At 57.4% G+C, this 14,533-nt stretch overlaps 1 protein-coding gene across 2 annotated transcripts in view; it reads right to left on the bottom strand.

Moving 5' to 3' along the window:
* Position 1: 1 nt before the first annotated feature.
* The window catches only part of SART1 (spliceosome associated factor 1, recruiter of U4/U6.U5 tri-snRNP), a 38,307-nt gene continuing 23,775 nt past the window's right edge, over positions 2–14,533 (bottom strand). Inside the window, exons 14-20 of one of the 2 annotated variants that reach the window (XM_072920149.1) lie at positions 11,668–11,781; positions 9,121–9,208; positions 7,404–7,494; positions 4,309–4,444; positions 2,479–2,568; positions 1,158–1,279; positions 2–287 (exon numbers count right to left, since the gene is read on the bottom strand). In XM_072920149.1, the coding sequence (XP_072776250.1) occupies positions 269–287; positions 1,158–1,279; positions 2,479–2,568; positions 4,309–4,444; positions 7,404–7,494; positions 9,121–9,208; positions 11,668–11,781 (660 nt within the window). In that variant the 3' untranslated portion in view covers positions 2–268. Of the gene's footprint in view, positions 288–1,157; positions 1,280–2,478; positions 2,569–4,308; positions 4,445–7,403; positions 7,495–9,120; positions 9,209–11,667; positions 11,782–14,533 lie in introns of those variants that run through there. The other variant, XM_072920150.1, reaches the window with a different exon arrangement.

Below are 14,533 nucleotides of genomic sequence, written 5' to 3'. Positions count from 1 at the left end.
GTGACTCCCGGAGGATTTTATTGTCCCCAAGGGTGTCCCCAAGGGTGTCCCCACCCAGGGATGTCCCCAGGGGTGTCCCCAGGGGTGTCCCCAGGGGTGTCCCCAGGGGTGTCCCAGTCCCAAGGGTGTCCCCAGGGGTGTCCCCAGAGTGTCCCCAGGGCTCCAGGGGTGTCCTGAAGAGTCCCACAAGTGTCCCCAGGGTGTCCAGCAGTGACCCAAAGGTGTCCCCGGGCTGTCCCAGGTTGTCCCCAAGTGTCCCCCGTGCCCCTCACTTGGTGATGGTGTTCCTGGAAGGAAAAGGGGGGTCAGTGACCCAGTGCTCCCAGTGCTCCCAGTGCTCCCAGTCCATCCCAGTTCCTCCAGTTCCTTTCCAGTCCATCCCAGTTCCTCCAGTTCCCTCCCAGTCCTTTCCCAGTCCCTCCCAGTGCTCCCAGTGCTCCCAGTCCATCCCAGTGCTCCCAGTCCATCCCAGTTCCTTTCCAGTCCATCCCAATCCCCCCAGTTCCCTCCCAATCCTCTCCCAGTCCCTCCCAGTGCTCCCAGTCCTTCCCAGTCCATCCCAGTCCCCCCCCAGTCCCTCCCAATCCCCCCCAGTCCATCCCAGTTCCCTCCCAATCCCCCCCAGTCCATCCCAGTTCCCCCCCAGTCCCTCCCAGTGCTCCCAGTCCATCCCAGTCCATCCCAGTTCGTCCAGTTCCTTTCCAGTCCATCCCAGTCCCCCCAGTTCCCTCCCAATCCTCTCCCAGATCCTCCCAGTTCCTCCCAGTCCTTCCCCAATCCATCCCAGTTCCCCCCCAGCCCCCCCCCAGTCCATCCCAGTCCCCTCCCAGTGCTCCCAGTCCTTCCCCAGTCCATCCCAATCCCCTCCCAGTGCTCCCAGTTCCCTCCCAATCCTCTCCCAGTGCTCCCAGTCCTTCCCCAGTCCATCCCAATCCCCCCCAGTCCATCCCAGTCCCCCCCAGTCCCTCCCAGTGCTCCCAGTCCTTCCCCAGTTCCCTCCCAGTCCTTCCCCAGTCCATCCCAATCCTCTCCCAGTTCCCTCTCAGTCCCCCCCAGTCCCTCCCAGTGCTCCCAGTCCATCCCAGTCCATCCCAATCCCCCCCCAGTCCATCCCAGTCCCTCCCAGTCCCTCCCAGTGCTCCCAGTTTGGCGCTCACGCGTTCATGCTCTTGCCGGAGCCGCTCAGGACGATGTACGGCGTCTTCTGCGCCCGCTGCTTCTCCTGCAGCAGCGCCACCGTGCCCAGGGGGGTGTCACTGGAGCTCATCTTCTTCAGCAGCTGCACCCCAAAAATGAGGGGGTGAACCCCAAATCGGGGCCACCCCAAAAACCCCGAAAACCCCCCCAAAAAAACCCCAAAATTCCCCAAATCGCAAAGAAAACCCCTCCCCCAGGTTTTGGGGGCTGCCATCCCCAGGGGGACATTGGGGTTCCCCTTCTTTGGTGGCTGCACCCCATAATCAGAGGAGCGCCCCAAAAATCAGGAGGACCCCAAAAAGTTTGGGAATTCCCCCAAAAAAATCTTGGGAAAAAAACCCCAAGAATTCCCCAAATTGCAAAGGGAACCCCCCCCCAGGTTTTGGGGGCTGCCATCCCCAGGGGGACATTTGGGGTTCCCCTTCTTTGGTGGCTGCACCCCATAATCAGAGGAGCGCCCCAAAATCAGGAGGAAGGACCCCAAAAACTTTGGGAATTCCCCCCAAAAAAATCTGGGGAAAAAAACCCCAAGAATTCCCCAAATCGCAAAGAAAACCCCCCCCAGGTTTTGGGGGCTGCCATCCCCAGGGGGATATTGGGGTTCCCCTTCTTTGGTGGCTGCACCCCATAATCAGAGGAGCGCCCCAAAAATCAGGAGGACCCCAAAAAATTTGGGAATTCCTAAAAAAATCTTGGGAAAAAAACCCCAAAAATTCCCCAAATCGCAAAGGGAACCCCCCCCAGGTTTTGGGGGCTGCCATCCCCACGGGGACATTGGGGTTCCCCTTCTTTGGTGGCTGCACCCCATAATCAGAGGAGCGCCCCAAAAATCAGGAGGACCCCAAAAAGTTTGGGAATTCCCAAAAAAAAATCTGGGGAAAAAAGCCCAAAATCCCAAGGGAACCCCTCGATCCCAGGGTATCGCCCCAAAACCATGGGGAGACCCCAAAATTGGGGTTCGAGGTCCCCAGATTGGGCTGGAATTCTCCAGTGGAGCTGGGGGGACCCCAAAATCCTCCAGGGGACCCCAAAATCCTCCAGGGGACCCCAAAATCAGGCTGGAGGATCCCAAAATTTGGGCCAACGACCTCAAAAACATCCCGGGAACCCCAAAACTGGGGTCAAAACCTTCTGACCCCAAAATTGGAGACTCCAAAATTAGAGTGGAGATCCCAAAATTGGAGTGGGGACCTCAATAGGAGCAGCGGGGGGTCCCAAAAATCCCCCAAATTCCCCCAAAATCCCCCAAATTCCCCCAAAATCCCCCAAAATCCCCCTCACCGCCTCCTCATCCAACTTCTTCATCCTCCTCTCCGTCTTCATCTTCCCCGAGCCCTTCCCGTGGAAGCGATGGGAGAGCTGCCGGAAGGCCTGGGGACATCGGGGACATTGGGACATGTTGGGGACATTGGGGACATTTGGGACATTGGGGACATTGGGGACATTGGGGACATTTGGGACATTGGGGACATTGGGGATATTTGGGACATCGGGGACATTGGGGACATTGGGGACATTGGGGACATTGGGGATATTTGGGACATCGGGGACATGTTGGGGACATCGGGGACATTGGGGACATTGGGGACATTTGGGACATCGGGACATGTTGGGGACATTGGGGACATTGGGGACATTTGGGACATTGGGGACATGTTGGGGACATTGGGGACATCGGGGACATTGGGGACATTGGGACATGTTGGGGACATTGGGGACATTTGGGACATTGGGGACATTGAGGGCTTGGGGACATCGGGGATATTGGGGGACATTTGGGACATGTTGGGGACATTGAGGACATTAGGGGACACTGGAGGGGGGTTGGGGACACCAGGGGTGATGTGGGAGACTTTGGGGTAACCGGGAGGTTTGGGGACATTTTGGGGTCAGGGGACAGCAGGGGACACTGTGGGGTGTTCTGGGGACACTCTGGAGAGTTTTGGGGACACTCTGAGGAGTGTTGGGGACACCATGGGGTGTTTTGGGGACACCATGGGGATGCTGGGGACACTCTGAGAAGTTCTGGGGACACTGTGGGGAGTTTTGGGGACACCATGGGGTGTTCTGGGGACACCATGGGGTGTTCTGGGGACACTGTGGGGAGTTTTGGGGACACTGTGGGGAGTTTTGGGGACACTCTGAGGACTGCTGGGGACACCATGGGGTGTTTTGGGGACACATGGGGATGCTGGGGACACTGAGAAGTTTTGGGGACACTGTGGGGAGTTTTGGGGACACTCTGGGGGGGTTCTGGGGACACTGGGGCGTTCTGGGGACACTGTGGGGAGTTTTGGGGACACTGTGGAGAGTTTTGGGGACACTCTGAGGAGTGTTGGGGACACCATGGGGTGTTTTGGGGACACCATGGGGATGGTGGGGACACTGAGAAGTTTTGGGGACACCATGGGGAGTTCTGGGGACACCATGGGGAGTGCTGGGGACACTGTGGGGAGTTCTGGGGACACTGTGGGGAGTTTTGGGGACACTGTGGAGGTGTTGGGGACACCGTGGGGATTTTGGGGACACTGTTCTGGGGACACTGTGGGGAGTTCTGGGGACACTGGGGCGTTCTGGGGACACCGTGGGGATTTTGGGGACACCATGGGGGTGTTCTGGGGACACTCTGGGGAGTTTTGGGGACACTATTCTGGGGACACTGAGGCGTTTTGGGGACACTGTGGAGAGTTTTTGGGGACACTCTGAGGAGTGTTGGGGACACCATGGGGTGTTTTGGGGACACCATGGGGATGCTGGGGACACTCTGGGGAGTTCTGGGGACACTGTGGGGAGTTTTGGGGACACCGTGGGGATGCTGGGGACACTGTGGGGGTGTTCTGGGGACACTCTGGGGAGTTTTGGGGACACTCTGGGGGTGTTCTGGGGACACTGGGGCGTTCTGGGGACACTGTGGGGATTTTGGGGACACTGTGGGGATTTTGGGGACACTGGGGTGTTCTGGGGACACTGTGGATAGCTTTGGGGACACTGTGGGGATTTTTGGGGACACTGTTCTGGGGACACCGTGGGGATTTTGGGGACACTCTGGGGAGTTCTGGGGACACTGTGGGGAGTTTTGGGGACACCGTGGGGACTTTGGGGACACGCCACCTCTTTGGGGGTGAGCTTGCGGCCGGTCTCGTCCACGTACTCGATCTTGACGTCGGGCCGGTACCCGTCCTTCTCCTTGAAATCCTGCGTGAAGCCCCGGAACTCCTCCCGGCGGCTGTACTTGTCATCGATGGCCCTGGGGACAGTGGGGACATTGGGGACATCACTGGGGACATCACTGGGGACATCACTGGGGACATTGGGGACCTGCTCCCGGCAGCTGTACTTGTCATCGATGGCCCTGGGGACACGGGGACAGCCTTGGGGACATTGGGGACATTGTTGGGGACATTGGGGACATCACTGGGGACATCACTGGGGACATTGGGGACAGCGTTGGGGACATCACTGGGGACATTGGGGACCTGATCCCGGCGGCTGTACTTGTCATCGATGGCCCTGGGGACACGGGGACAGTGTTGGGGACATTGGGGACATCACTGGGGACATTGGGGACATCCCTGGGGACATTGGGGACATCCCTGGGGACATCACTGGGGACAGCTCCTGGCAGTTGTAGTGGTCATTGATGGACATGGGGACATTGGGGACAGCGTTGGGGACATTGGGGACATCCCTGGGGACATTGGGGACAGCATTGGGGACAGCTCCTGGCAGCTGTACTGGTCATTGATGGCCCTGGGGACACGGGGACAGTGTTGGGGACACTGGGGACATCACTGGGGACATCACTGGGTACATTGGGGACATCCCTGGGGACATTGGGGACCTGCTCCCGGCGGCTGTACTTGTCATCGATGGCCCTGGGGACACGGGGACAGCGTTGGGGACATTGGGGACATCACTGGGGACAGCTCCTGGCAGCTGTAGTGGTCATCGATGGACATGGGGACATTGGGGACATCACTGGGGACAGCTCCTGGCAGCTGTAGTGGTCATCGATGGACATGGGGACACGGGGACATCACTGGGGACAACAGGGACACTGGGAGGCTCAGGGTGACACAGCGGGTAACACAAGGGATGACACAGGTGACACTGAGGTGACACTGAGGGGACACTGAGGGGACACTGAGGGGACACAGGTGACACAGGGGACACAGGTGACACAGGTGACACTCACATCTTGTCCTCGATGCAGTACACGGCCGAGGGCAGGGATGGGGGGGGGACAGGGGTTTGTGGGGGTGATGAGGTGACACTGAGGGGACACAGGGGACACTGAGGGGACACAGAGGTGACACAGGTGACACTGAGGTGACACAGGTGACACAGGTGACACAGGGGACACTGAGGGGACACTCACATCTTGTCCTCGATGCAGTACACGGCCAAGGGCAGGGATGGGGAGGACAGGGGTTTGTGGGGGTGATGAGGTGACACAGGTGACACCCAGGTGACACTGAGGTGACACTGAGGGGACACAGGTGACACAGGGGACACTGAGGTGACACTGAGGGGACACTGAGGTGACACTGAGGGGACACAGGGGACACTGAGGGGACACCGAGGGGACACAGGTGACACTGAGGTGACACTGAGGGGACACTGAGGGGACACAGGTGACACAGGTGACACTCACATCTTGTCCTCGATGCAGTACACGGCCGAGGGCAGGGATGGGGGGGGACAGGGGTTTGTGGGGGTGATGAGGTGACACTGAGGGGACACTGGTGACACTGAGGTGACACTGAGGTGACACTGAGGGGACACAGGTGACACTGAGGGGACACTGAGGGGACACTGAGGTGACACAAGGGACACTCACATCTTGTCCTCGATGCAGTACACGGCCAAGGGCAGGGATGGGGGGGACAGGGGACACCCAGGTGACACTGAGGTGACACAGGTGACACTGAGGTGACACTGAGGTGACACAGGTGACACTGAGGTGACACAGGTGACACTCACATCTTGTCCTCGATGCAGTACACGGCCAAGGGCAGGGATGGGGGAGGACAGGGGACACCCAGGTGACACTGAGGGGACACAGGTGACACTGAGGTGACACTGAGGGGACACAGGTGACACTGAGGGGACACAGGTGACACTGAGGTGACACAGGTGACACAGGTGACACTCACATCTTGTCCTCGATGCAGTACACGGCCCAGGGCAGGGATGGGGGGGACAGGGGACACCCAGGTGACACTGAGGGGACACTGAGGTGACACAGGTGACACTGAGGTGACACTCACATCTTGTCCTCGATGCAGTACACGGCCGAGGGCAGGGATGGGGGGGACAGGGGACACCCAGGTGACACAGGTGACACTGAGGTGACACAGGTGACACTGAGGTGACACTGAGGTGACACAGGTGACACAGGTGACACTCACATCTTGTCCTCGATGCAGTACACGGCCGAGGGCAGGGATGGGATGGGGGGGACAGGGGTTTGTGGGGGTGATGAGGTGACACAGGTGACACAGGGGACACAGGTGACACTGAGGTGACACTGAGGTGACACTGAGGGGACACTGAGGTGACACTGGTGACACTGAGGTGACACTGAGGGGACACAGGGGACACTGAGGGGACACTGAGGGGACACTGAGGTGACACTGAAGGGACACAGGTGACAATGAGGTGACACTGAGGTGACACTGAGGGGACACAGGTGACACAGGTGACACTGAGGGGACACAGGTGACACTGAGGTGACACAGGTGACACAGGTGACACTGAGGGGACACAGGTGACACTGAGGTGACACAGGTGACACAGGTGACACTCACATCTTGTCCTCGATGCAGTACACAGCCAAGGGCAGGGATGGGGGGGACAGGGGTTTGTGGGGGTGATGAGGTGACACTGAGGGGACACAGGTGACACAGGTGACACAGGTGACATTGAGGGGACACAGGTGACACAGGTGACACTGAGGGGACACTGAGGGGACACAGGTGACACAGGTGACACAGGTGACACTGAGGTGACACAGGTGACACAGGTGACACTGAGGTGACACAGGTGACACAGGGGACACTCACATCTTGTCCTCGATGCAGTACACGGCCGAGGGCAGGGATGGGGGGGACAGGGGACACCCAGGTGACACTGAGGTGACACGGGACACCCAGGTGACACCGAGGGGACACAGGTGACACTGAGGTGACACAGGTGACACTCACATCTTGTCCTCGATGCAGTACACGGCCGAGGGCAGGGATTTGTTCGGGGCTTTCACTCGCGCCACCTTCTGCACCGTGGTCTCCAACAGCCCTGGGGACATTGGGGGACACGGGGGGACACGGGGGGGACACGGGGGGGACACGGGGGGGTGTGAGACCCCACAGGGACCCCCAAAACCTCACAGGGAACCCCAAAACCCCACAGGGAACCTCAAAACCTGACAGTGACCCCCAAAATTTCACAGGGAACCCCAAAACCCCACAGGGACCCCCAAAACTTCACAGGGAACCCCAAAACCCCACAGCGACCCCCAAAACTTCACAGGGAACCCCAAAACCCCACAGCGACCCCCAAAACTTCACAGCGACCCCCAAAACTTCACAGGGAACCCCAAAATCCCACAGGGAACCCCAAAACCCCACAGGGAACCCCAAAACCTCACAGCAACCCCCAAAACCCCACAGTGACCCCCAAAATCCCACAGTGACCCCCAAAACTTCACACGGAACCCCAAAACTTCACAGCAACCCCCAAAACTTCACAGGGAACCCCAAAACCCCACAGCGACCCCCAAAACTTCACAGCGACCCCCAAAACCCCACAGCGACCCCCAAAACTTCACAGGGAACCCCAAAATTTCACAGCGACCCCCAAAACCCCACAGCGACCCCCAAAACTTCACAGGGAACCCCAAAACCTCACAGGGAACCCCAAAACCTCACAGGGAACCCCAAAACTTCACAGGGAACCCCAAAACTTCACAGCGACCCCCAAAACTTCACAGGGAACCCCAAAACTTCACAGCGACCCCCAAAACTTCACAGCGACCCCCAAAACCCCACAGGGAACCCCAAAACCCCACAGGGAACCCCAAAATTTCACAGGGAACCCCAAAACCTCACAGCGACCCCCAAACTTCACAGGGAACCCCCAAAACTTCACAGGGAACCCCAAAAGCCCCATAGGGACCCTAAACCCCACCAGAAGGACCCCAAAAGCCCCATAGGGACCCCAAAAGCCCCATAGGGACCCCAAACCCCACCAGAGGGACCCCAAAAGCCCCATAGGGACATTAACCCCACCAGAAGGACCCCAAAAGCCCCATAGGGACCCCAAAAGCCCCATAGGGACATTAACCCCACCAGAAGGACCCCAAAAGCCCCATAGGGACATTAACCCCACCAGAGGGACCCCAAAACCCCATAGGGACCCCAAAAGCCCCATAGGGACCCTAAACCCCACCAGGACCCCAAAACCCCCATAGGGACCCCAAAAGCCCCATAGGGATCCTAAACCCCACCAGAAGGACCCCAAAAGCCCCATAGGGACATTAACCCCACCAGAAGGACCCCAAAAACCCCATAGGAACCCCAAAACCCCCATAGGGACATTAACCCCACCAGAAGGACCCCAAAACCCCCGTAGGGACCCTAAACCCCACCAGAAGGACCCCAAAAGCCCCATAGGAACCCCAAAACCCCCATAATGACCCCAAACCCCTCAAAACCCCCTCAAACAGACCCCAAAATCCCCATAGGGACCCCAAAAGCCCCATAGGGACATTAACCCCACCAGAAGGACCCCAAAAGCCCCATAGGGACCCCAAAAGCCCCATAGGGACCCTAAACCCCACCAGAAGGACCCCAAAAACCCCATAGGGACCCTAAACCCCACCAGAAGGACCCCAAAAACCCCAAATTTCCCCCAAATCCCGACCTTTGTTCTGGCACAGCAGCAGCGCCGCCGCCAGGCCCCGGTTCACGATGGGCTCCTCGTCCAGGATCGTGGTGGATGAGGCTGAAAACTAAAAAAATTGGGGGGTCAGGGGGCACCCCAAAATCGGGGAACCCCTAAAAAACCCCCCAGGGTCCCTAAAAGGGGAATTTGGGGTGGCTGGGTTTGGGGTCAGCCCGTTTTGGGGTGTCTCTTTTATGGGATCTCCCCATTTTAGGGTCTCCTTGGGGTTTTTTTGAGGGTGCCCCTATGTGGCCCCTCAATTTTGGGGGATTTCCCTGATTTTGGGGTTTTTCCCCCACATTTTGGGATCCCTCATTTATGGGTTTTCCCCATTTTGGGATCCCATTTTTATCCTCCCCTCTTTGTTTTAAAAATGTCCATTTCTTCCCCAAATCTTGAGCCCCTCAATTGTGGCCCCTCAATTTTGGGGTTTTTCCCTGATTTTGGGGTTTTCCCCACATTTTGGGATCCCTCATTTATGGGTTTTCCCCCATTTTGGGATCCTGTTTTTATCCTCCCCTCTTTGTTTTAAAAAATGTCCATTTCTTCCCCAAATCTTGAGCTCTCTCCCATTTTTGGGGTCCCCTATCCTATTTTCGGGGTCCCCAACCCATTCTCAGGGTGTTTCCACCATTTTTGGGGTCACCCAGTCTATTTTTGGGGTCCCCCATCCAATTTTCAGGGTCCCCCAGCCCATTTTTGGGGTGTTTCCCCAATTTCTGGGGTCTCCCAGCCAATTTTGGGGTGCCTATCCCATTTTCAGGGTCCCCCAGCCCATTTTTGGGGTGTTTCCATTTTTGAGGTGCTTCTTTCCATTTTTTGGGGCTCCCCAGCCCATTTTTGGGGTGTTTCTCTCCCTTTTTGATGTGGTTCTCTCCCTTTTTGGGGTCCCCCAGCCCATTTTTGGGGTGTTTCCATTTTTGAGGTGCTTCTTCCCATTTTTGGGGCTCCCCAGCCCGTTTTTGGGGTGTTTCCATTTTTGAGGTGCTTCTTTCCATTTTTGGGGCTCCCCAGCCCATTTTTGGGGTGTTTCCATTTTTGAGGTGCTTCTTTCAATTTTTGGGGTTCCCCAGCCCATTTTTGGGGTGTTTCTCTCCCTTTTTGATGTGGTTCTCTCCATTTTTGGGGTCCCCCAGCCCGTTTTTGGGGTGTTTCTCCCCATTTTTGAGGTGCTTCTTTCCATTTTTGGGGCTCCCCAGCCCATTTTTGGGGTGTTTCTCTCCCTTTTTGATGTGGTTCTCTCCATTTTCAGGGTCCCCCAGCCCGTTTTTGGGGTGTTTCCATTTTTGAGGTGCTTCTTTCCATTTTTGGGGCTCCCCAGCCCATTTTTGGGGTGTTTCTCTCCCTTTTTGATGTGGTTCTCTCCATTTTTGGGGTCCTCCAGCCCATTTTTGGGGCCCTCCAGCCCATTTTTGGGGTGTTTCTCTCCCTTTTTGAGGTGCTTCTTCCCGTTTTTGGGGTCCTCCAGCCCATTTTTGGGGTGTTCCTCTCCCTTTTTGATGTGGTTCTCTCCATTTTTGGGGTCCCCCAGCCCGTTTTTGGGGTGTTTCTCCCCATTTTTAAGGTGCTTCTTCCCGTTTTTGGGGTCCCCCAGCCCATTTTTGGGGTGTTTCCCTTTTTGATGTGGTTCTCTTCATTTTTGGGGCTCCCCAGCCCGTTTTTGGGGTGTTTCTCCCCATTTTTGAGGTGCTTCTTTCCATTTTTGGGGTCCTCCAGCCCATTTTTGGGGCTCCCCAGCCCATTTTTGGGGTGTTTCTCTCCCTTTTTGATGTGGTTCTCTCCATTTTTTGGGCTCCCCAGCCCATTTTTGGGGTGTTTCTCTCCCTTTTTGATGTGGTTCTCTCCATTTTTGGGGTCCTCCAGCCCGTTTTTGGGGTCCTCCAGCCCGTTTTTGGGGCTCCCCAGCCCATTTTTAGGGTGTTTCTCCCCATTTTTGAGGTGTTTCTCCCCATTTTTGGGGTCCCCCATCCCATTTTTGGGGTGTTTCTCTCCCTTTTTGATGTGGTTCTCTCCATTTTTGGGGTCCCCAGCCTGTTTTTGGGGTGTTTCTCCCCGTTTTTGGGGCTCCCCAGCCCGTTTTTGGGGTCCCCCAGCCCATTTTTGGGGTGTTTCCATTTTTGATGTGCTTCTTTCCATTTTTGGGGTTCCCCAGCCCATTTTTGGGCTGTTTCTCCCCATTTTTGAGGTGTTTCTCCCCATTTTTGAGGTCCCCCAGCCCATTTTCGGGGTGTTTCTCCCCATTTTTGGGGTTCCCCATCCCATTTTTGGGGTGTTTCTCCCCATTTTTGGGGTGTTTCTCCCCATTTTTGAGGTCCCCCATCCCATTTTTGGGGTGTTTCTCCCCATTTTTGAGGTGTTTCTCCCCATTTTTGAGGTCCCCCATCCCATTTTTGGGGTGTTTCTCCCCATTTTTGAGGTGTTTCTCCCCATTTTTGAGGTCCCCCAGCCCATTTTTGGGGTGTTTCCCCCATTTTTGGGGTCCCCCATCCCATTTTCGGGGTGTCCCCCCCGTTTCCAGCCCCTCACGTCCTGGTGCTGCCGCTCCTCCGCCAGGTTCACGCTGCTCCACCCCACGTTCTCCTCCCCCTCCGAGTCCGGCGGCTCCGGGGGTGACACCGGGCGGCCGGCGCGCTCCAGGGCCTGGGGACATCGGGGACATTGGGGACATTGGGGACATCATGGGCATTTGGGACATCGGGGACATTGGGGACATTGGGGACATCGGGGACATTTGGGACATCAGGGACATTGGGGACATTGGGGACATTGGGGACACCAGGGGACATTGGGGACACCAGGGGACATTGGGGACATTGGGGACATTGGGGACATCGGGGACATTTGGGGACATTGGGGACATTGGGGGGATTTGGGGACATTGGGGGGATTTGGGGACATTGGGGACATTGGGGACATTGGGGACATCGGAGACACCAGGGGACATTGGGGACATTGGGGACATCGGGGACATTGGGGACATTGGGGACATTTGGGACATCGGGGACATTGGGGACACCAGGGGACATTGGGGACATCGTGGGCATTTGGGACATCAGGGACATTGGGGACATCGGGGACATTGGGGACATCGGGGGCATTGGGGACATTGGGGACATTGGGGACATTGGGGGGACATTGGGGACACCAGGGGACATTGGGGGCATTTGGGACATTGGGGACATTGGGACATTGGGGACATCGGGGACATTGGGGACATTGGGGACATCGGGGACATTGGGGACACCAGGGGACATTGGGGACATTGGGGACATCGGGGACATCGGGGACATTGGGGACATTGGGGACATTGGGGACATCGTGGGCATTTGGGACACACGGGGACATTGGGGACATTGGGGACATTGGGGACATTGGGGACATTGGGGACATTGGGGACACCAGGGGACATTGGGGACATTGGGGACATTGGGGACATTGGGGACATTGGGGACATCGTGGGCATTTGGGACACACGGGGACATTGGGGACATTGGGGACATTGGGGACATTGGGGGCATTGGGGACACCAGGGGACATTGGGGACATTGGGGACATTGGGGACATTGGGGACATTGGGGACATTGGGGACATTGGGAGGATTGGGGACATTGGGGACATTGGGGACATTGGGGACATTGGGGACATTGGGGACACCAGGGGACATTGGGGGCATTGGGGACATTGGGGACATTGGGGACATTGGGGGCATTGGATACATTGGGGACATTGGGGACATTGGGGACACCAGGGGACATTGGGGACATCGGGGACATTGGGGACATCGGGGACATTGGGGACATCGTGGGCATTTGGGACACACGGGGACATTGGGGACATTGGGGACATTGGGGACATTGGGGACACCAGGGGACACTGGGGACATTGGGGACATTGGGGACATTGGGGACATTGGGGACATTGGGGACATCGTGGGGATTTGGGACATCAGGGACATTGGGGACATTGGGGACATTGGGGACATTGGGGACATTGGGGACACTGGGGACAGTGGGGACACTGGGGACATTGGGGACATTGGGGACACTGGGGACGTTGGGGACATTGGGGACACTGGGGACATTGGGGACACCAGGGGACGTTGGGGACATTTGGGACATTGGGGACATTGGGGACACTGGGGACATTGGGGACATTGGGGACATTGGGGACATTGGGGGGACATTGGGGACATTGGGGACACCAGGGGACGTTGGGGACATTTTGGACATTGGGGACATTGGGGACACTGGGGACATTGGGGACATTGGGGACATTGGGGACATTGGGGACACTGGGGACATTGGGGACATTGGGGACATTTGGGACACCAGGGGACATTGGGGACATTGGGGACATTGGGGACATTGGGGACATTGGGGACATTGGGGACGTTGGGGACATTGGGGACATTGGGGACACCAGGGGACATTGGGGACATTGGGGACATTGGGGACATTGGGGACATTGGGGGGACATTGGGGACATTGGGGGGATTTGGGGACATTGGGGACATTGGGGACATCGGGGACATTGGGGACATCGGGGACATTGGGGACATTGGGGACATTGGGGGGATTTGGGGACATTGGGGACACCAGGGACATTGGGGACATCGGGGACATTGGGGACATTGGGGACACCAGGGGACACTGGGGACATTGGGGACATTGGGGACATCGTGGGCATTTGGGACATCAGGGACATTGGGGACATTGGGGACATTGGGGACACTGGGGACATTGGGGACATTGGGGACATCGGGGACATCGGGGGCATTTGGGACATTGGGGACACCAGGGGACATTGGGGACACCGGGGACATTGGGGACATTGGGGACATTGGGGACATTGGGGACATGGGGGACATTGGGGACACCAGGGGACATTGGGGACATTGGGGACATTGGGGACATCAGGGACACGGAGAGGACAAATATGGGGAGAACAAATCCCATCCAAACCTCTCCCAAATCCCTCCCAAACGCCCCCAAATCCCCCAAATCTGCCCCAAACCCCCTCCAACCCCCCCCAAACGCCCCCCAACTCCCCGAATCCCCCCAAAACTGCCCCAAAGCCCCCCCAAACTGCCCCCAAACCTCCCCAAATCCCCCCAAAACTGCCCTAAATATCCCCAAACCCCCTTCAAAACTGCCCCAAATCCCCCCAAAACTGCCCCAAACCCTCTCCAAATGCCCTCCAAATCCCCCCAATCCCCCCAAAACTGCCCCAAAGCCCCTCCAACACCCCGAAATCTCCCCCAGTCCCCCCCAAACTCTCCCAAATTCCCCCAAATCCCACAAACCTACCCCCAAACCTCCCCAAACTCTCCCAAATGCCCCCAAATCTCCCCAAAACTGCCCTAAATATCCCCAAACCCCCTTCAAAACTGCCC

This window comes from Taeniopygia guttata, chromosome 31 (assembly GCF_048771995.1).
Source record: "Taeniopygia guttata chromosome 31, bTaeGut7.mat, whole genome shotgun sequence".
NCBI lineage: Eukaryota > Metazoa > Chordata > Aves > Passeriformes > Estrildidae > Taeniopygia > Taeniopygia guttata.
The sequence above is the reverse complement of the archived record's forward strand: the minus strand, read 5'-3'. Positions and strand labels throughout refer to the sequence as shown.